We start from the raw sequence: 24,160 nt of genomic DNA, 5'->3' as shown, positions 1-24,160 counted from the left end.
TTTAGCATTTGAGGCATAGATGATGATATTCAAAGAAGATTAAGTCAAGCAATCCAGGTGTCTGACATTAACCTTTTGTCTTTATGCACCTCCTGAACAGTGTCATTGTCCCAAGTTAAGATATGATAATGTGAAGGTATGGGTGATACTGTCAGGCTGATTGGATTAGCACCTATGCATTTGAATCACACTGTTATGCTGATGATGTCAGGGCTGATGATGTCTAACATTAATTAGAATAGGAAAACCAATATTTACTTTACTGCAGACTTCTTGAACTAAAAATATGACACAGAAGTCTGTCAGTTTCATAAATAATGAGTATGGGCCTCTTTATATAACTTTGAATTATGCCAGTTATCTTCATTTCAGTGGTAACAACCTCACTAACATTTGGATTCAGCCTTTCTGAAGATGTTAGATGACCCTAACACCTGTGAAGAGATAACAACCCCTGCAAAAACTTATGATCCAAACTCTGAATCAACATGCAAAACAGCAAAATTATCCTCATATTGTAATCATTATGATCACAATCATTGCCTAAACATGTTTGTGCTTAACTGAATGATGTTCACTACCCAGATCCAGGCCGTTTCCAGTCCAGATGGTGGATCAGCTCCTAGAGAAGACCACAACATCTCTGAATGTCAGTGAAGACCAGGACAAGATGTGCCCTACAGACAGATCCCCTGCGAAGACCTCTTCACCTCGACAGCCATCAGCACAACTGAACTGAGCACTGAATCAACGATGAACTGACTTTAACTGAGAAACTGACTGTTTACTATTGTCCTCATATTAGAGCTGCTTTACAGCTGAATTGAACTTTCTTTGCATTGACACACTATTTCAGTATTTAACTCTGTGAAGCTGCTTTGACACGATCTGTATTGTATAAAGCGCTGTATAAATAAAGATGACCTCACTTGACTTGACAGACCTCTATTATAAAACTGTACATTTCTGCAATATGGACATTATATCGACAGTCATTTCTGACATAGCAGATTTCTCTTCATACTAAAAAAAAAAAGAAAAAGCATTTTATGTAAAGCTGCTTTGAAGCTATGTATTATTAAAAGTGTCTCTGTGTGTGTGTGTGTGTGTGTGTTTGCTTCAACACCCAACTATGTATATGTTTGTTGGATAATTCACTGCATCTTATCTGTCACTAATTCAAAATTATATGCATAATGCAAACTATAGCTTGTTTATCACTCATTCTTTAGCAATATAAAAGAAAGAAAATTAAATGCTTGACATTCCTTTGATCACAGCAATATTGCTGCTCAAATTCATTTACACAAATTAAGTCATATTTTTGAACAACTGCCTACACACGCGTTACAAAGAAACAAAGTAACACCTTATTTAATGCATTTACAATTGTCATTATATATAATATATATATAGAAACGAATGTAAATTAGCCTAAACAAAATAATCAGGGCATGCGTGCACGCGCATGTCCCCAGTCATCCAGAACAATGTGCATGATACAATACTCATCAAATAATAAAGCACTCACCGGTCACTTGTAAATAAAGTCCATGGGTCTGTCATTCCATGTTCCTTTACTCGGATTTAAAAGTAAACACAGCCAACAAAATAACTTGTGCTCGGTGACGCGGTCAAGCCTGGATCTCGTTGCACGTCTGTTTGTGGTATTACGGTACGGAGACCCGGAGCGGCCAAAAAGCTGACGAAGACCTATATTTCAGCGGTTATAAATTAAATGTGTCCCAAAAGATAAAAGATACAGTTATATTATGTTCGAATATATTATACCGTGCAGTTTTCCATACAAATAAAGTCTGCTAAAATACATTGTAGCACTTATTATTTCCTACTATTTTCTACATGGATTATTCAAATTCCTCCAGAGTTAATACTAAGATGTCAATAAATTATTTTTTCAGAAGGACCAAGTCTGTATCTGTGTCAACTTTGTCTGGGTTTTACTGTCGAATTTGGAAGAAAATGAATGGCAAAGCCTGTCAATGCATTATAGCACTGACTAGTCCTTGATATTTAGACAGGCATTATTCAAATTCCTTCAGAGGTAATGTGGACATTTCAATTCATTCGCTACTACAATATTGTATGAATTTGCTGACTTGTTAAATTGTATGAATTATAACTACTTCGACATGACACTTTGTTGGGGTTCTTGCTGATGGGGCCGTGGGATAAGTGTGATAAGCAAAGTTTAAGATCAAATGCTGTGTAAAATGTATCTGCAGTACAGTTCAGTCAAGCTGCTGAGACCAACACAGACGTACCACTGGAAGTGTTTGCCTTTGCAGCGTTTGGTGTTCTCCGTAAACACAATACAGCCAAAATCATGATAAAGCATAATAATATAATTTATATCATAAAGCAAAGCTGTATACAAGAATAATACTTTAGATATTGTTCTTTGTGGAGTAACTCCATCTTTGAGTTGATCTGAATCTCACAGAAACTGCTGGTCTTGAAGATGAACTTTATTCACTGTGACATTTAGATGATGTTTCTTATGACAGATTAATATGGAAGAGATGCGGTGTAGCACTTGAAGGCACTGAACCTGAAGATAAACTACTTATTGTGATTGTTTATTTTATGACTCCGTAGAGAAGATGAATGAGTGAAACTCTTCCTGCATGCAGTGATACGGTTTCTCTCCAGTGTGGATCCTCTTGTGTGTTTTCAGGGGTCCTGACTGACTGAATCTCTTGTCGCAGTGTGAACACTTGTAAGGTCATTTTTAAAAACTCATTCATTTTTCTTGTTCTTCAGTCTCACTGATGAAAGATGAAGAATAAACACCAACCTGTTTGTTCTTCAGTGTGTTTCATTCTGCAGGGTTCTGGATCTCTCATGTTCTCTCTGTCCTTCAATAAACTCTGTCTCTGCAGATTTCACTTCTTCCTTATGCTCTGATGCTCGTCTTCACTTGTAGACTGATGAGAATATTCCAGCATTTATTGCTGAACTGCAGTGGGAGGAGCTTCACTGAAGGTGTGATTGTTGTGGGAGGAGCTTCACTGAAGATGTGATTGTTGTGGGAGGAGCTTCACTGAAGGTGTGATTGTTGTGGGAGGAGCTTCACTGAAGGTGTGGTTGTTGTGGGAGGAGCTTCACTGAAGATGTGATTGTTGTGGGAGGAGCTTCACTGAAGGTGTGATTGTTGTGGGAGGAGCTTCACTGAAGGTGTAATTGTTGTGGGAGGAGCTTCACTGAAGGTGTGATTGTTGTGGGAGGAGCTTCACTGAAGGTGTAATTGTTGTGGGAGGAGCTTCACTGAAGGTGTAATTGTTGTGGGAGGAGCTTCACTGAAGGTGTGATTGTTGTGGGAGGAGCTTCACTGAAGGTGTAATTGTTGTGGGAGGAGCTTCACTGAAGGTGTGATTGTTGTGGGAGGAGCTTCACTGAAGGTGTGATTGTTGTGGGAGGAGCTTCACTGAAGGTGTGATTGTTGTCGGAGGAGCTTCACTGAAGGTGTGATTGTTGTGGGAGGAGCTTCACTGGAGGTGTGATTGTTGTGGGAGGAGCTTCACTGAAGGTGTAATTGTTGTCGGAGGAGCTTCACTGAAGGTGTGATTGTTGTGGGAGGAGCTTCACTGAAGGTGTGCTTGTTGTGGGAGGAGCTGAGGTGTGATTGTTGTGGCAGCGGCGCCATTCAAGATGGCGCCGCTGTGTTCGGACGCCGTTCGGGTCGCTCCACTGAGATTTTGCTTCAACTTTCTTTTTTACTTAGTTTTACTTTCTCTTTTTACACATCTCACGTCGGCACTGATCACCTACAACATAGAAACACTTTTGGACATTGGAAACCGCTACACCAACCTGCTTCAGGACACTTTATCCACGAATCCTGCGTGGCCTCTGGAGATTCTTCGGAACGCGGAGATAAACAACAACCCCCCGAGGCGACGGATCAAGAAACACCGCGGGAAGCGCTGGAATTCGAGTCAGACTCAGGAAAAGGGCTCACAGTCCTCCTCTCCCAAGCATTCTCCTCGCTAATGTCCAATCCTTGGAGAATAAGATGGACGATCTTAGAGCCAGGATTAGTTTCCAACGGGACATTAGGGACTGTAACATCCTCTGTTTGTTTGAAACGTGGCTTTCGTCCTCGGTCCTGGACACTGCTGTAATGCCAAGTGATAACTTCTCTGTCTTTCGGACGAACAGAACAGCAGAGGCCGGTAAATCCAGGGGTGGAGGAGTATGTTTCATGATCAACAAAAAATGGTGTGATCCCAGGAATATCTCCATTCTGTCACGTTCCTGCTCGCCTCATCTGGAACATCTAATCTTTTAACATCATCATCTTTTCTTTTTCTTTTTTTAAATAATTTCCTGCTGAAAAAACAAAACAAAACAAAAAACCCAGCTAAAACCAGCCTAAGCTGGTTGGCTGCTCTTAGCTGGTTTAAGCTGGAAGTAGCTGGTTTTATCTGTTTTCCCAGCCTGGCCAAGCTTGTTTTAGCTGGTTGGTCAGCTGGACAGTCTGTTCAGTTAAAGAAGTGGTCATAACCCCTCTAAAACCAACCTTCACACTAGCCATGACCAAGCTGGAAGCCCAGTTAAAACCAGCCAACCAGCTTAGTTTTTTTTTTTTTTTTTAAGCAGGGACTTCAGTGCAGTATTGTAAAAATAAAAAATAAAATGCATTCCTCTATAGTGTGTATTATAGACAGAAGAAGAGTCACCGCACTTTACCTTTTGCTGAAAAATTTGCGTAAAAGGAGGCGGCGCAGAATATGGGTGCATCCTATCAACCAGCGCAGGAGACAGTTTGGTGCTTTTCACGATCTAGTCACGGAACTGCGCCTGGATGGCAACCGTCATTTGAAATATTTTTGTATGAGTGCTGAGCAAATGGATGAGTTACTTTCTGTCATTGGACCTGAGCTGGCAAGACAGTCTACAAATTACGGAGCAGCCAATGTCCAGCAGACAATGGAATTATTTTAACAACATTAGTAACAAAACAGCATACCTGATAAGACATAAAATTGTGTATACGGTGTGAATTCGCCCTTTTCCCCTTTCTGTAACATGAATGTAAATTGCAGTGTAATCAGCACGTGCTTCAAGTTCACATCGGACAGAAAACTGATTAAACTTGATGGAAATATGAAAATAATCAAATATACAGGTAAAATAATGTCACAGATATGATCTAAATGACAAATTTAAGTACAAAAGTAATTCAAAAGAAAAAGATGTAATTAGATTAATCAGAGCTCATTAGGAACCCACCTCTCCCATGCAGAGACAATGCAGAAAGGGAACATTGCAGTCAGAAATTTAAAGGGGCAGGTGTACACACAGAGACAGGCATATCAGGTACACATTTGAACATTTTGTGTAATTCTAAATACACATGAACACAATACTTTCTGTACCTGTTACATTAAGAATTACATCAATGTGCAGCATTTTATACAAATATAAACTTATTTTTTAATACAAATGTTATAGTTTGTATTAAACTATCATAATTTGTGCATTCAGCGATTAAAATGTGCATTTATGGATCAGGCGACGCACGTGCATTCATTCACATCTCTTCTGAGTCGATTCTATTTGATTCATTTAATTTTGAGACTTTCATTCCGCCCGTTTAGCCTTGCCCAATCCACACACACACAGCTCGCGATCCACACGCAGCTGAGCCGAAGAACATCAGCGACCACTAGATGGCACTAGCCCCAGTCACCTGTGCTCATTCCATTGTGTACGCTTTTATGAATGTTACATTGTGTTTTCCTTGTTTCTTTTTGGTTTGGCTATTCTACTCTGCCCGTAGAAATATAATAAAAATGTTTTATTGAACTTGTTCTAATTTAACTAGTCTTAGGACACAGAATAGCTCATATTAATTTAGCCAAACAAGAACGTGCTGATGGTACCTTTGTGTTTTTGTTTTTCTTCCTGTAATTCAGCGGCACGTTGTCAGTTATTCCTTCCTTGTATTATTATTATTATTATTATCATTAAAGGGCTATTATAGTTGCTCATTTAAGCCATTAGTAATTGCACGTTTATATTAAATTAATTAAACTATTACATTAACTTACATAAACATTAACAATGAATGTTTAGGGAAAAATAGCTAGAACACATTTTATTTAGGCCTACTTATTACTAAACTGTTTTCTGAGTCAGTATCGTCTACAAAGATGAAGTTGACAATGCTAATTCGCCATTTTTTTATAAGTAGCCTATAAATATCATCTAATTGCTATTTACACTTATTGCAAATATCTGCTACTTTTACAGCATGTATAGAATGGCTATTTTCACTTAGTGTAAACAGCAAATCTCTAAAAATGCTACTGTTGTTACTTACTGGGGCTAGTGCCATCTAGTGGTCGCTGATGTTCTTAGGCTCAGCTGCGTGTGGATCGCGAGCTGTGTGTGTGTGGATTGGGCAAGGCTAAACGGGCGGAATGAAAGTCTCAAAATTAAATGAATCAAATAGAATCGACTCAGAAGAGATGTGAATGAATGTCGCCTGATCCACAAATGCACATTTTAATCGCTGCATGCACAAATTATGATAGTTTAATACAAACTATAACATTTGTATTCAAAAATAAGTCTCTATTTGTACAAAATGCTGCTCATTGATGTAATTCTAAACTCTGCAGACACTGGCTGAAAAGCATTTGTTTCAGTGATGCACATTTGCGAATTTTTCAAATCGTGTACACGTTAATGAATTGCACTGGGCTTTGTTCATTGGTAGTTGTGTGTGTGGGCGTCGTGAAATGCTGCAAACTGCGAAAATGAAGTCTCAAAATCCAAATGAACCGAACAAGATTAATGCAAACAAGATGTCAATAAATGCACGTGTGTCACCTGATCCACATATGTACAGATTCCTTTTTGCATGAGCAATTTATGATATATTAATGCAGATCACAACATTTTTATACACAAACATATCTGTATTTGTTAAAATCGCTGCACAATCATTTAATCCTGAATTCCACAGACTCAAATTGAAAGACATTTGTTCGTAGTTAGTAAGATACATGCATAAAATTTATGCAGTACATGGATAATTGTGCGTGCATCTATTAATCATTTTGAGTCTAATATCATCCCATAGTGGAGAAGCATTTAAGAATTTTTTTTATTGTATTTTGTATTGTATGAGAATATTTGGCTTGAACTTAACGCTTGAAGAAGATGGGTAAAAATACACATATCACTTCATTTTCCATTTAATCTATTAGTTTGTGCAAAATTACACACACACACACACACATATATATATATATATATATTCTAGAGAGAGAGAGAGAGAGAGGGATTTTAATTAATTTTTATTTTTTGGAATAGTATACTATGAAAGAGTACAAAGAAAACCAAACAATACAACCAATAACAGCCCCAACAAAACAACACAAAACAAAACTAAGCAAAAAAAAAAAAAAACAGTAGTAATACACTATTCAGATTTGAGGAAATCCACAAAGGGTTGCCATACAGTTTGAAATCTGGACCTGGTGCTCTGCCAGATAGAAAAGACTTGATGGTCTCTCAGATGTCTCCTTTAGAAAATGAGCCTTTTGCAATTTCATCTAATTGGGTTGAGATGATCAAAGAAAGAATCATAATCTTCTTGACTGACTTTGCATTTTGAGGAATAAAGAACATAATAAAAATCCCTAAAATACTCCATTTCTTCTGGACTGGTTACAATTTCATCTGTTTTTGATTTAATTTGGTGAATGGTTTGCTTTTCTTGCTCACCAATAAAGTTTCTGGCTTTTCACCCAATTCAAAGTGTCTTTGTTTCAGTTTAAGTGATTCTCAACTCTTTTGCCTAGAATGGAATTATATTCATGTTTAAATACAGTATTTTATTGTAATCTTGTTGTAATCCAGGTTTTCTCTATTGCCTTTCTAATGTTGTAAATAAATGTTCAATTATTAAAAGCCTACTATTACTATTTTTCTTATTAGCAGTTTCATAAGCAATAATATGACCCCTTATAACTGCCTTAAGGGTATCCCAAAAAATTGAATCTGACCAATAATAGTTTTGTCATGGCAGAATATTGTTAAGATCAAGTTAAATGGGACCATGGTCAGATATCAATGTTATGGTACTATGTTACTCTATGTATCAGTTCAGAAGTAACCAACAAGCGGTCGATCCTATAAGATTTATGAACGTGTGAATAAAATGAGTACTCGCTATCTGTTGGGTGTTATAAACTCCAAATATCTACCATATTCCTATCATCAGTCTATCTATTGAGGATCTGTGCTGAGGTTATGTTAGGAGGTGACTTTGAAGATGATCGGTCTAAAAATGGACGTAAATAACAATTGAAATCCACACCTATAACAACATTTGCTCACACAGGTGGGGTTAAATCAAACATTTTCTTAAAAATTTAAGGTATTAAATTAAACTAACACTTCCAACTAAACTAAGTAAAACGAGATAGAAAACAGTATGTAAAAGAAAAATACAACTCCACAACCAAATCTTATCCAAAAAAGAAAAGACAATAAAAAAAAACATACTATCCACTTACAGTCCTTACACTTATTCTTGATCCGTCCCAGAAACTTTCCTGAGATCTTTGTCTATACAGTGTATAGTTTTGCACCCGTGGGGCATTGTTGTGTTCCCATTATGGGTGATGCAAAGCTCTGGTGGGGAAGCACACCTTAAGCTCTCGTAACATTTGCAACACCTCGGTGAAGCTCTGACGTTGTTCCATTATCTCAGCCGTATAATACAGAAAGAACAGCACCTTACGCTCCTGATATTCAAGCTATTGTCCCAGTTTAAGGCATAGAATGCACTCTTTATTCTGGAAATAATGGATGTGTGATTATTGTGCATGATTTAGCTCCTCCCAGGGGCTTTGGCTGCGGTGCGATCCGCCCTTGAGATTGTTAAACTAAGCTCTTGTTCTCTTTACTCAAGGTATCCAGGGAAGATATTTTCCAGAGAAAGGATATGAGTTTGATGATTACTGGTCTGCCCCTCTACCGTCTCGACTCTCAATTAACTCTCATTGTATCGTTTGTGTGGGTCCAAGAGTCACTTCAAGTTTATCGAATCTCTCGCACTGATAATCTCACACAGCAATGAAAGGGTTACTTCTAGAACACCAGAGTGAGTGTGAAACACACAAAGAGAACAATATATAACTTTGGTAACACTTTCAGTTTCAGCTGTTAGCATTCATTAACTACAGTATATTAGTTAACATGAACAATATATTGCATTTGTGTATCTTAGTTTATATTAGGTTCAGAATTTACTAATATGTTATTAATTAAAATTTGAAGTTGTATCTGTTAAAGGAGTCATATTATGTTGCTAAAAAGAACATTATTTTGTGTATTTGGTGTAATGCAATGTGTTCAGAAAACACATTATTTTCCACATACTGTACATTATTGTTGCTCCTCTATGCTCCGCCTTTCTGAAACGCGTCAATTTTTACAAAGTTTATCGTTCTGAGAAGCAAGGCGTGCTCTGATTGGCCAGCTAGCCGGTGCATTGTGATTGGCCAAATATCTCAAGTATGTGATGGAAATGTTACGCCCCTTACCATGTTGTGAGGCCGTGTCCCGGCCTTTTTTATAGTCTATGGTCCTGGCACGACGAGACTAAAACAATAAAACCTGCTATAAATGAGGCATTTGTTGCATTCAGTGTGGACATAATGACTGATTATAATCACTCATTCAGTCTTTTTACGTGTTGCACTAGGACAAGTATATCAAATTCCAGAAGCATGTATTTTTCACAAAACCTAGAATAGCTGACTTCCTGTTGGGTGGAGCTAATGACAAGCAGTGCAAAGTTGTTCAGCTCGATGAGATCTATATGAGTATTGAATTTCATACAGGCAAATATGTATGATATATGGACCACAACATTCTAGGTGATGCTGTAGAGCCCCTCTGCCACGTCCATGTATCAGTCTCTGCCTGGCTCTAATACCCACAGATTCCAAGGTGTGTGCCATTTTTCAAGAGATTTTGAGCATGTTAAGGGCCCCAAAAACCTTGAGAAAATGAGAAGAAGAAGAATCCTAAGGAAATCAATAGGGCCCTTTGCCCCATGGGCTTGGGCACTAATTAAAAACAAACATTGAATTTCAAGTAAATATAGATCATCATACAATATAATATAATTTATAGTGTGTATAATCATTTATACTGAAGTGTCATGTGCTAATCATTTTGTTTGCATATAATGTTATTTTATCACACATACCTGTGTAGACTTTAACCATCTTGAAAAGTGTTTAATCCCTGCAAAACATTACCTTGTGACTAAAATCCATCTTTAATGAATAGATTTTCCATCTGTGCCTCCATCAATGAGAAACAATCACCACTATTTTCCTCAACCATCTGCTCCAGTTTCTCCATCAACACAGACACTTGTGTGTTCAGGTCAATGAACTGATGTCTTCCTCCTAAACTCTGAATGACAGACTGTGTTTCTTCATTTAGTTCTGCTGTCTGATGCTCTGGATTCTGCTTTATGAGGATCATGATGTGTTTGTTGATTCTTGAGCTGAAGATCCTCTGGATCTTCTCTATTTCTGCTCTGTCTTCATTATTAAGTGGAGCATCAGGAATGATGAAGATGAAAACATGAACTCCAGGATGACAGAGAGACACACAGCGGTGAGTCTGACGCATCACTTCCTCCTCTGAGAGCTGAGTGTTGAACAGAGCTGGAAGCTCCACCAGACTGATCAGACGTCCATCAAGCTCCACGTCTCTCCTCACACACTCTGAGCTGAGCTCTGATCTTCTCTCGCTCTGCTTCAGGATCAGGTTTGAGATGAAGGATTTTAATCCTCTGTTACTCCCACACACAACCAGATTCAGCTTCACACCCGCTGGATCTGTGTCAAAAGAATGAACTGAAGGTAAAAAGAAAAATGCAGGAGCAAAAACTGGCAGTAGAGATAAAACACTGGGTAAAAATCTGGGCAAATGTTGTGTAGAGTTTTCCAGTCTTCAGGGTCTGGTGCTGTCTAGGGATTATAGGCTTTAGCCAGTCATTAACTGCAAAAGTGTTAACAATTTTACTCTTAACAAAAAGGTTGTCACTGAAAACATTCATTAGAATATAATTAGATTCTTTTATAAACTGAAGGGTTGGGTGAGTTTTCTCTCTATGTATGGATCTATAACAGCATACAGACTGTCTGCACACACGCTACAGCCTTAAGAGGAACATTTCACACAAAACAGACAATTATATTATCATTTACCCACTTCCAAAGTGGAAAGATGAATTCACCATCGAAATAAAACACAAATGAACCCTACAAGACTTAGTTTCTCTGTCAAATGTCTTAATACTCTAAACAGATCAGTAAAAATAAATACTAGTTTAAATCACACAGTAATGCTCCTTATTTTTCTCCCTGTCATTTTTCTCTCTAAGACAATGTAACTATAAAAGAACAAAACAGTAATTTATGATCATATTCTTAGAGGTATTACCCAGAAGGAACATATTTGACAAACCTCCTCCATCACTTGCTGTTTTTGTGCTCTCTTTGTTATCAGAATCCTTCTTCTCTTCATCATCTCCTCTGACTGAAGCTCCAGATCTGCTCTGATCTCCATCCACTGATGTTTCTTCATCCTCAAACACATCACATATGAGAAATTCTTTACATTCTTTCTTGAGTATCTCTTCTGTCCTTCTGAACAAATCAAAGCGCCATCCTGTGCTTACTGTATTAAACTTCAGATGTCCTCCTCCACACTCCTTTATTAAACCATTAATAGTGTTATTCCTAGAAGTGAATATTGATCCACGTGGCTCATCATCAGTAGTCAGCACTATAGTGTGTTTCATGGCCTGGTAACTAAAGAGGTTCAGCACATATTTCACTCTCTGTCTGTCGTTGTCACTGAAGTTCTTATTCTGCAGCACAAGTACGAAAACATGAGGTCCTGGAGCAGACAGAGACACACAATGTCTCACTCCCTCTATTATCACTCCCTGTGGGAAATTTGGCTGGAGCAGGTGAGGATTGAAGACTGTGATCTTTCTCTCCTCCACTTCTCCACTGATTCTGTCACTGGACTGACGTAAATAATATGGAGCTTCACTGTCAAGCGCTGCTCTACCCAGTGTAGTGTTTGCCACTCGTCTGTTTTCTGATCCATTCTTTCCTATCAACACAATCCTCAGATCACTCACTGAAAAAGAGCACAAACAAAATACAATAAAAAAGCACTGCACAAGAATTTCATATTAAATATTCTACAGAACAAACAGATTAATCACAAGCACTAATGGTAAAATATCAAGTAACTCTTTCACGAGGATTATGTTACTCTTTGCAAATCTTCAGATATTTTCTTGTGCTTGAATAACACAAAACACAGAAACAGCTTCAAATGCAACATGCTGAGATCATGTTTTCTCTAGGCCTCTGTTATAAGAGTCCTGTATGGTGTCTGACATCACTGGTGTGACGTATAAATAAGCTCAAATGAGATCTCAGCTATTACGGACTGTAATATTTTTCAATCCATGACAATTTACGCCAATCTGTTCCTCAAACAAAGTTGCTGGAAGAGTTTTATGGTAGTTTTATCTCAGATAGCAAAATTCCTGAAGCCCAGTTCAGGGCCACACCTGACTCTTTCATCTGGCCCACATACCACGTGGAATGATTTTTCCTGGCCAGGATTTCTATATTGCCTAAAATATCTAGGTTTTGCCTTTGTTTGGTCGACATCAAAGTACCATCCAGACGGTTCCTTATGCTTTCAAAACGCTCTCGAGGTACTTTGATGTCAAACACTGATTGGTCTGAGCCGCTCTGCTTTTAAAGGTGGGGTATGCATTTTTTCAAATACGCTTTAGAAAACTGAGTCAGGGCCGAGTACCAAAACAAAATTGTAGCCAATCAGCAGTAAGGGGCATGTCTACTCATGATGCGAGGAGAGAGCACTCAGTGCACATGATGGACATTAGCCGAGCGACGACAGAAAGAGAGATGGCAGATAAAAAACAAAAGAGGAAAACGTCTGCGTTTTCCTCAAAAGAAGGCTTACACAGTGTCTACCCCAGACACTGGACACAACAAAGCTACCATTGAAAATCATTTGAAATTTGTGTCAATATGTCATAAATAGAATGCAGCAACAGTTTTCTGTTGGGATCCAGTGTGGAGAGTATCACTGATTATAATGAGCGGCGCTTGCGTCCGGTGCAGACACGATGTTACGATAAGGCAAGAAGAAGGACCCGTGTAAATATCGGATCAGCTTTCCAGCGCTGGAGAGAACTGAAGGAACGGGAAGGCCTGCGATCGGACGCTGATGTTGCTTTGTTTCTTCTCGACAGGTGAGTAACATTGGTTTTGCTTTGTTTCACAGAACTAATCATTGCCGTACGTATGTGTGGGGCGGAGTTATCAAAATAGGGGGTAGAGCCTTTTGGGGTAGGGGCGTGTTTGTTTCGCTGAGTTCAAATATCAACATTGGTTTCCAGAAATCACTTACCCCACCTTTAAATCAAACACACCTAATATGTACGCGTAATTGCATCGCTTTGACCATAGATCCCACCCTTCTCACACACACCATGATTGGTCCAATATGTACAATGCCTGCATGTTATTGGTCAAACTACTTCTCGATCATTACCTTCAACAAGCATGAAAACAAAGCCAAAACTAATCCTGGCAAGGACGTGTCCGTGAAAAATAGCACATATGGTCCCCCTAAATGATGGCACTTGGGCGGTCCACTCCTGTTTGCCAGATCTGGACTACAAGCAAGTCAAAGGAAGGCCCAGTGTTAGCCATGAAAATAAATAAATAAAGCAAGCAAACAAGCAGAACTGGCCCAATCTGGGCAACATTTATTTTAATTCTGGCCCAGATCCAACACCTTGCACCTGCATACCGTGTAGAATAATGGCATTTGGGCAGTCCGGTCCTGTTTGCCAGATTTGGGCATCAAGTAAGGCTTAGCATTGCTGCATGTAAGCCAACAAAATAAACCAAAACTGGCCCTAATGTGGGCCACAGTTGATTGTATTCTAATCCTGTTCTTCCTCACATTCCTCATGTGGCCCACGTGCTGCATGGAATGCTAGTATTTTGGCAGTGGTCCACAAGCAGGCCACCGCACAGCCACATTTGAGCTACTAATGAACCAAAAAAAACATAAACATACATTATCTGGGCCAAACTAAGCCGTAAGTGAGTTATGCATCAACAATGTCACAGTTATGGGCTTCTGTTTGTGTTCCTGTTCAATGGCATTAAAATATGTCAAGAACTCAAGAGTTAAACTGTGTCAGAACAAACTAATCTTGATAATGTCAGATCATTTTTATAGAAAGGTATGTAATGGATTACAATCAACCAAAAATTCAGACACCTGTTATGACAATATTTACACAACTATCAATACTTTGTTGACCAATTATCAAGCAATGCTTCATTTTGTTCATTTTTGTTCTGTGGTGTAAAAAGGTCGCATTAGCAATTAAAGAAAAAACGCTTAAGCAAAATATGGTCAGGTCAAAGTGTCTGAATAATTTTTGGTCCCAAATTTGTTATCAGTTTTACTGGTAGTCCACTGTATGAAGAATTTTGGGGTATAATATCACAGTTTACTTTATTTTGCTATACTCACTTAGGCTACATAAATAGTGTCTTGCAGCCACTAGTAAAACAATAAAAATATATATCTAGTGTCTGAATGATTTTTGCCACCTTTTACCCCAGTAGTGGCTTCACAGTGGCAACATAAAAGCTAATTATTTAAATACTTTATATTTATACACTTATAATATGAGCATAATAGCTTTTCACACAATATAAGTGGGTCATTATTCATGTAAAAACATCCCTGATTGTATCATTTAGGAAAGTAATTGTATCTCCTGCAAGGAGATTAATATATTTGGGTTTCTTTGGCATCAAAGAGTGGTCTGTTTCTCACACAAAGAGACATTTAAACACAAGTGACTTTATCAATTAAACAGTTTCGGGAGTTATTTACATCCACATTTTTTATTTAACAATATAAATTGAAAATTAAATATATTAGACGAATCATTATTTTCAGTTTGGTGTGAACAAATACTTTAACTGTTACAAACTGAATATTGTGTAATGATAATATTTTTCACAGACCTTTTATATAATTTTAGAGATTTACCCATATTGTTTCATATAAAAACAAATACATAAATGTTTGTGATTTAATTTACTTACTGTCAGGACGATCAAATAATGGACTACGTCTACCTGCTACTGCTAGAGAGAGAGAGAGAGAGAGAACAGATAGTTTAGCTATTATAAATGATTTATAAAAGCATTTGTTAGAACTAATTGAGTACAGAACTGATGCTGATGATATAAATCAACACTAATTTAATTGGTGAAATTATGATTTTCCTTATTGTCAACGTTGCACTTAATTGCATTCTTATTGATAGCCTCCATTAAAAAAGAAAATAATAATAAATAGCCAATTGCCACAAATCAACAAAGAATCACGCAGAAGTGTAGTTTCTTCCTGGTGTTGAATGCCACGTTTAAACAAATGTAAAAGCGCACTGAAATATTATTTAACAAACTAAACGAAGAAAACAATTGTGAACTGTTAGCTAATATCTTATGAACACTTCATAAATGTATCCAGTTTGATTCTTACCTGTCGCCATTTGAACAACAACAGCTTTAAATCTGAATGGACAGAAAACGCTGAGAGACTAGAGCTGTGTTCTCCTGAAGAGTTTGCGGGGAAATGGACTTGAATGAACCGTGAGCTCGCAGTAGAGCTGTGCGACCAATCAGACTTTAGTTTCGCTTTCGGTTAGGCTTAAAACCATTATGAAATGAGACAAACAAGATAAAGCGATCATTGAGCAGCATGCTGTCGCTTTCCTTCACTGCCGCGCTGTCGCCTCTCATTTACAATCTAAACTGAACTTTTATGCTCCATTTTAAGTTATTAAGCTCATTAAACTGCGAAAGAGAAGCTCGGGCTTCAAATAAACATTAAAATATGTCAACATGTCCGTTTTGGTGAGTATTTGTTCGTCTTCAGTGAACATGAACAGTTGGGAAAGAAATGCATCAGTAATTAGATCCGATCTGATGTAATTATCTGCCGCTGTTTTTAACATTAATGTTAATCAAACAAAATACAATGAGAAAATCACTCACTGCTCTTAACTAAAGAACTTTAGTAGCTGTAATAAGAAATCATTTGATTTATAATATAAATTAGTATACATTTTAAAATCTCAATTCAAATCTCAATAGAAATTTATATTATGTTAAATAAAACTAAAAATAGATAAAAGTAAAATAGAAATGAACATGATTCAACTGAATAATGACTGTCTCAGACAGGGATGTGCACAGGAATTTTGAGGGGCAGTTGCTCTGACCTGAAAAAAGCCCCCCCTGGATGGGAGCATGGTCCTCTCATCTCATATTTGGTGATCATCACTTAGGCCCACCTACCCTATGTGCCTCCTCACATAGTCTGGAGGCTTGTGACTGCTCCTCCTCATCTTAAATGTAATGTGATTATTAAACATTGCCATTAGTAGGCTAAAATATGAGTCTGATTAATTAATCAATTGTGACCCTGGACCACAACATTTTTTTATTGAGATTTATACATCATCTGAAAGCTGAATACACAATATTTCCATTGGTGTATGGTTTGTTAGGACAGGACAATATTTGTCTGAGATACAACTATTTGAAAATCTGGAATCTGAGGGAGCAAAAAAATCTAAATATTGAGAAAATCTCCTTTAAAGTTGTCCATTTCTATTGGCGATAGTGCTGCATCCATTCACAAAAATAAATGTTTTATATATTTAAGGTGGGAAATTTACTAAATATCTTCATGGAACATGATCTTAATATCCTAATGATTTTTTGCATAAAAGAAAAATCTATAATGTTGACCCATACAGTGTTTTGTTGGCTATTGCAACATAAGACTGGTTTTGTGATCCAGGGTCACAATTCGCCTACACAGTGTCATGTCATCTCATCTTTATTACAGTGCAAAGTCTCTGTCTCACCTGCTGGTTGGCTTTTTCGCAGCCAACCCTGCAGTGATGTGGTGCCCTTTGCTGCCTCCCTTAATTGTCTCTCCCTCTCCTGAATCCGCCTCTTTTCAGTGGGCATCTTGGCTTCAAAACAATACCCAAAATGTGATAGGATTTAGGCATTTAACCATTTTGAATAAAATAATTAATGTGATACATTACTTCCATCATTCATTCTTCTTGCTAAAACGAAATATGAGAAACTAACTATTAGCAGACAGACATGTAGCTTAGTTTGCCTAATGCCTACCAAAAAAATAGTAGCCTAACCCAGTGGGCAATTGATATCAAACTGACGTCAAATTGACATCAAACATTGACGTCAAAAAACATGTCAAAAACGTAAATCAAATTGACGTCAAAAACTTGACGCCAAATTGACATCAAAACTTAATGTCAAATTGACATCAAAACTTAATGTCAAATTGACATCAAAAAACAGGTCAAATCAAATTGACATCAAAAACTTGACATCAAAAATTAAGGTCAATGACTTCCACACATTTTTGTCCTATTCTAGACAACCAAAATAATGACACATCTAATAAATGTAAGAACTATTTTATTTATCAAGATACAATTCCAAAATACAAATGTGAACTGGATTTTATCTCATCAAGGGACTACAGTATGTAAATTTAACAATGTAAATCAAAAGCATAAAAAAGGCCAATTAACAACATACTGTAGATAGACGATGTAGATACACTACCAGTCAAATGGTTTTGAATAGTATGATTTTTAATGTTTTTTTTAAATAATTTTCTGCTCACTAAGCCTGCATTTATTTGATCCAAGTACAGCAAACAAAATAAAATTTTGAAATATTTGTACTATTTAAAATAGCTGTTTTCTCTTTGAATATATTTTAAAATGTAATTTATTTCTGTGATTTCAAAGCTGAATTTTTAGCATCATTACTCCAGTCTTAAGTGTCACATTATCCTTCAGAAATCATTCTAATTGTATTATTTGCTGCTCAAAAACATATTATTATTATTATTATTGTTATATTATGCTGAAAACAGCAAAGTAGAATTTTTGTTCAGGTTTCTTTGATGAATAGAAAGTTCAGAAGAAAAGCATTTATCTGAAATAGAAATAATCTTTTGTAACATTATGTCTTTGTCATCACTTTGGATCAATTTAATGCATCCTTGCTGAAATAAAAGTATTATTTTCTATAATATAATATATATATATATTTATTTATATATATGACTCCAAGCTTTTGAATGGTGTCTAATGTTACAAAAGCTTTTTATTTTACATAAATTATATTTCAGATCTTTGGATCTTTCTATTCAACAGAAAATCCAGAAAAAAGTACTCAACGGTTTTTAATATTGATAATAATAATAATAATAATAAATGTTTCTTGAACAGAAAATCAGTATTTTCAGAATGATTTCTGAAAGATCATGCGACACTGAAGACTGGAGTAATAATGCTGAAAATTCAGCTTTAATCACAGGAATAAATTACATTTTTAAAATAGTAAAATTCCTAAATAGTAGAAATTCTTAAAAAAAACATTAAAAATCTTCCGGTTCATAAACTTTTGACTGGTAGTGTAAATGCTAGCTTGTATCTATTCAGAATCAGAACACAGATCAATCGCTGTCTGGCCCATTCGGCGTCCCATACCCCCACATCTGTCGGGAGCAGACCGGAGATAATTCCGCATGAATTTTTTAATGTCAGCCTCTGACGCTGATGGTTTTGACTGCTGTACAGCACCTGAATGAAAATAGAGACACTTGTATCACTCATTTTAAAATGCAGTATACATTTTCAACTAACCATCACTCGTACTAATCCACAAAGTAATTTAAACTCTTTAAATAAGCATGGATAACCAACTAGTGGCTCAGTGATCCTCACAATTATAAGCTGCACCAGCAGGACAAAGTCAACATAGTCCAATTTTAAAATGTCCTATTTTTCAGATGCAAAATTGAACTGACAAGTGTTACATGGACCCGATTCGACTAAAATTGGCGCTACACAAAATAGAATTCACATATTTTACAAGGTGTGTGTTTTATATTCTCTGATAATTCCAGTATGAACACTTGCTTAAGTACATCTCATCCATACTCAAAAGCCTTGATTACATGAGTGTAGTATACAGAATACCCAAATTCTCATATACTGTTACATTTACTAGGAGAAGAAAAAGAATGAAAAAGTGATATGATGTGATACTGAGGGAGACAGTACAGTTTGTCACTGCTTATTGACATGGAAAGCGTTAGGATCCCTGAGCCATTTTGCACTCAAGACATTACAATCTACAAAACAAATTCTAACCAATGCTAGGCTACTATAGGCTTCATGAGTACACAACAGCTTTTGGAATGAATAGTGTAGCAGGGTTGAGTAGGCTATTTTTATATACATTATTGTCATCTGTGGTGGCTAAAAACAGGGTTTGTACAGATACTGCAAAATAAAATTCCAAGGCTTTCACATATGGGGGTAGAATCGTTGCAAAATTCAAAAAAAGTAGACTATGAGCCACAAATAAATGTAAAGACATTAACAAAAATTTAACGTATTGATAAACAGAATGAGATCCACAAATAAATGTTATAGTTTCACAATCAAGAATTAAATTCACACACAAAAAATTAAATAAAATAAGATTTGCAAATAAAAAAACATTCACAAATATATTTTTATGTTACAAACACAACTTTGCCTGGTATTCTTTTGTGAATCGCATCCTGTGCATTTGTAGATCGGTCACTGTGCATTTGTGGATTTAGAAACATTTCTAGCCTCAAGAAGCTGATGATCCACAAATGTGTACACTCCACCCACCATTTACTCAAGCCAATCAGATAACTGTATACATAACTATGCCTGTTTTAAAGTGTTTTCCAGGACCTAAATTTTTAAAAAGTCAACTTCAAGCACTTTAAGCATCTTGTACGAACCCTCTACAGTGAGTAACACTGACCTAGCTGGACACTACATCCTCTAAACATACTAGAAAAGTGATCCAGTACCTATCATAACTTGGCAGAGCTGTGTTTTGCCAAAGGCTTTCTTTGGTCCTGTGCCGTCCATGTTCATCATGGCCATCAATCGATTTGTAAGAACTCTGCCAACAGAAAAAAGACAACCAAGTGAAATCAGTAACCAATATTTGTTTAGCTGAATGAACAATGTAAGTGACCAGAACAGCTGAGCCTTCAAGCAGAGAAGGAATGCCTTAGAGTTTTTCTCCATCGCTTTGGTCGAGCATTATTTCTTATTATTTCTTACTTTTCCCAAAACTTACCCAGGCCTGGAAATTGCTGTTTGAAAATACCATGACATTTCCAGGTTTTTAATGACCGTACAAACCCTGTTTTTAGTGTGTGTACTTCAGGTGTACATGAAAAAGCCTGTGTCAGAACAGCACGTGAATAAAACTTTTAAGTGGCAAAGCTTTAAAGCACATGCAAATATTGCACTTTTGTGATTGTGAATAAGTGCAGTATTGCTGAGTTAACACTGATGTGAATGTATGTGGCATTGTACAGTATATTAAGACAGAGGTGTCAGAACTACAACTGATAGAATGTATAGAACGGATAGAACGCACACTACGTTATTTCTTCGAAAGCAGATAGTGGAGACATTTTTTATTGTCAACAATCAAAAATCGTTAAATAATCGTTATACCCCTAATGGGAACCTATTTTTCCTGCTAGACTGCATTTTCTGTTTGTTTCAAGAAATGAGAAATTGCTTTTATGATGTGAAGAATTGACTAGGTGATGTGAAAGTTGATCTAGAAGTTAAGAATTTCAATTCTGATCTGAGAAATGCACCAAAGCAACAGAGAAAAACTGTATTATGGAGTTTCATTTACCTTTTCATCACATTTCTCACACAGTCCTCAAGGTTTGCACCCCCAATCTTGGCTAACCGAGACATCTGAAAACATTTTTTAAAATTTGACATTTTCCAACTCAGGAACACAGAGAGAACAGTTTTACTATTGGCATGACAAAGTTATACTGACCATCTGATTCTTCTGTCCTTCATCAGTTAGTTGCCCTTCTAGATTCTTGAGCTCATGCCTGCTGTTTATCTTATCCAGGTGGAACTGAGATTCTGGGGCCACAAAGTTTTGACCCACTTGGGACAGCTTTGCTCTTATATCAGACAGTAGATAGAGGACTCGTCTTTGGAACTCTGAAAGTCAAAAAAGTATATACACATTTGTCCCATTTGCAAAAACACCACTGTCAGTTAGAAAATAAGGAGGTATACTTACTTCCATTATCTAAAGGGAATAGATCACTGCCCTCTCTGTGCTGGTTCACCCTACATGGACTGTGGGACCAATGATGAGAAGAGTGGGAGCGCTGGTGTGGAGTGCTGTGATGCAGAGAGTGGGACCGCTGGCGTGGAGTATGGGACCGCTGGCGTGGGGTATGGGACCGCTGGCGTGGGGTATGGGACCGCTGGCGTGGGGTATGGGACCGCTGGCGTGGGGTATGGGACCGCTGGCGTGGGGTATGGGACCGCTGGCGTGGAGTATGGGACCGCTGGCTTGGACAGACATGGAGTGGACTGCGGGACCTAGATCTAGGAGTCATTTCTCCTGATCCTGAAGCCTGGCTGGACATTTGTCGAACACTTGGTGGTTTTGGAAAGGACAGACCTGATGGATGAAAGACAACCAAGTTAGATGATGGATTGGCTGAAATATATAATAAAAGTTATGATGCTTACCAGTTTGCTTACCGTGTTGTGATTGTGCTTCCACACATGGCTTTCGTACATTGCATCCTTTTCCAGAACCATCTTGGGTGCATTCATCCACATCTGTGTAAGAAGGAAAACAACAATATAACCACAATGCATACTATCACAAGATATAATATCCTTCAGCACCAGAAACCAGGGACCTGCCACAGTGGCCAATTATTCTATACCTAACATAAATCCTGGGTATTTTTTCTTCTTCGATACCCTCTTGACAGGACTGCATTCTTCCTCACTCAGCTCTGCAGTTGTTGTTTGGTCGAATGCCTCACACACCTCCCGCTTCTCTAAAGTAAGTGGACAACAAAACAAACTTTTAATAACTAACTTAATTTGTGTTAAAATGTTTATTCAAAAGCAGATCGTAGAGACATTGTAATCTTCCACGATCAAAAATCGTCATATCACACACCCCTAATTAGAAAAAAAAAAAAACTGATTTAACTTTTAGAAAGGGATGTAAACTTACTTGACTTGATTTTAATTTTCAACAGTGGAAACTTTTTCCAGCTGCTTGCTGGCTGTCGCATCTCTTTAGCTACTTTGGTTACATTAGCCCCTGGTGGCCAGTGAACCATGCTGTCCTTCACCCAAACCTCGGGGATGACTCCCTCCTCTTCTCCATGTGGCTCTGTCCAAACTGCCCTGATCCACATAATAAGACCTATAAAAGAATCAGAACAAATCAGTACTTTTAGAGAAGTGTTATTTCAGTTTAGGACTCTGGCAACTGCAACAACTTACTTAAGATAACTTAATCATTCTCTGAATGTGTTGCATGCAATCTACATAAGGGGAGCATTCTTTCCTCCACACTCAGAAAAAGCATCATATACAACCTCCACACCCTCACAAGGATAATTTCTGGAAAAGCTGTTAGGCTGATGATACATGGGGCAACTTTGAGCAAATTTGCCAGGCGACTTTTTTGAGCAATGTTGCTTGGCCACTTTTCCATTGAGAATGGGTAACAAATTTCTATCTGGATACTTTAGATTAGTTGTGTGCCCTGTGTCTCACCTGGTTGCCTGCAACATTGCCTAAAGTCATCTGGCAACATTGCTTAAAAGTTGCCCCTTGTATCATCATCCTCAGGAACATTACTTTCAGTAACATACTTACAATTCAAATACGTTCTACTTCATGCAGCAAGGGGAACAAAATGTACCCTGTGTCAGATTCACCGGGGTTGTTTGGAAGACAGACAACTTTTCGAATCAACTGCTGTTTGCTGATCAGTCTACGTTTGGTTCTGCTGATATCTCTAACACGGACGATGTTGAGCAGTTTAGAATCACAAGGTTCACTGAAGAAACTCTCTGTGTGGCATTGGCGTAGCACATCACAAACCAAGGTGCCTTCTTCGCGTATTTCCTTTACAAAGACATAGTCCTTGTTCTGAAGAATGAAACAACAATCTCGTGGCCTTGTGGAGACGCGAGTAAACCACTCTTTGGTCAAGGGCCTACATTTTGTAGACTGCTCTAGTTCTGCCAAACGCTTAGCAACTTGGGCTATAGGATTACGAGATTGTCTGACCATTTTCTTTAGAGTCTGCAGGTAGTTCTCAAATGGAAAGCTTGAAATCCCATTCAGTGAACATCTAAAGTGTTCCACATCATCTGGTAAGTGAAGTAGTGAGTGCACATTGTATACAGTGAAGGTGTTTCCATATATATCCTCACTCTTCCTCACATAGTACATGAGTAGCTCTCTTACATAGTCCAAGTGTTCCTCACGCTCTGCATCATCAGAATTCAACAGGATTGACATTGCAACCATCAAGGAAAGAAAGTGACTATATACAGCAGGTGAAACCACTCTTCTTAGAACCACTGGTCCAGTATAAAGTAGAAACTGTCTGAGTTCTGTGGCCTTCCACCGGTCCAATTCCAGTAAAGTCCTAGGCTGCCGAGCAAACTCACTAGGAAGATCTCCATTCAATGCCTTGAGTTTATCTGAAATGTCACTCCTTTGCTGAAATGACAGTCTGCATGTGTTGGGTCCTCCCTGCATGTAGTGAAGCATTCTCCTAACTACACCCAAACACACCAAGTGCATGTAGTCCAATGCAAATGTTCGAATACATGGAATCCCAGCTCGGGTCAGTGGAGATTTTTGAACTTGGTGATCTTTGTAGGCAAGTCTACTGAATTCTGCTTCAGACCTTGCAACAACACCGGGTGCTGTAGCACCGAGAACAACTCGTCCCACATAGGTGCCTCTTACTGTGCAGCGCTCACATGCGAAGTAGCTGTTGTGATTCTTTATACA

At 37.7% G+C, this 24,160-nt stretch overlaps 2 protein-coding genes across 2 annotated transcripts; both read right to left on the bottom strand.

Annotated features, from left to right (window-relative positions):
• Window positions 1-7,340: 7,340 nt before the first annotated feature.
• Window positions 7,341-17,198, bottom strand: LOC306874596 (GTPase IMAP family member 8-like; the record flags this gene model as incomplete). The annotated part of the gene is made up of 5 exons (XM_079424743.1): window positions 7,341-10,046; window positions 10,311-10,901; window positions 11,533-12,216; window positions 15,258-15,299; window positions 17,093-17,198. The coding sequence occupies 4 exons, from the start codon at window positions 17,196-17,198 to the stop codon at window positions 10,318-10,320; spliced, it is 1,416 nt and encodes a 471-aa protein (XP_079280869.1). The 3' UTR covers window positions 7,341-10,046; window positions 10,311-10,317.
• A 1,510-nt stretch (window positions 17,199-18,708) lies between these two features.
• LOC306875214 (uncharacterized protein) lies at window positions 18,709-23,546 on the bottom strand. The gene is made up of 9 exons (XM_079425676.1): window positions 23,009-23,546; window positions 22,356-22,550; window positions 22,057-22,173; window positions 21,866-21,946; window positions 21,393-21,782; window positions 21,138-21,310; window positions 20,985-21,049; window positions 20,134-20,228; window positions 18,709-18,859 (listed from the first exon to the last, which is right to left on the bottom strand). Exons 2-9 carry the CDS (start codon window positions 22,540-22,542, stop codon window positions 18,711-18,713), a joined length of 1,257 nt encoding a protein of 418 aa, XP_079281802.1. The 5' UTR covers window positions 22,543-22,550; window positions 23,009-23,546; the 3' UTR covers window positions 18,709-18,710.
• Window positions 23,547-24,160: the final 614 nt, after the last annotated feature.

This window comes from Barbus barbus (assembly GCF_936440315.1).
Source record: "Barbus barbus genome assembly, chromosome: 9".
NCBI lineage: Eukaryota > Metazoa > Chordata > Actinopteri > Cypriniformes > Cyprinidae > Barbus > Barbus barbus.
The sequence above is the reverse complement of the archived record's forward strand: the minus strand, read 5'-3'. Positions and strand labels throughout refer to the sequence as shown.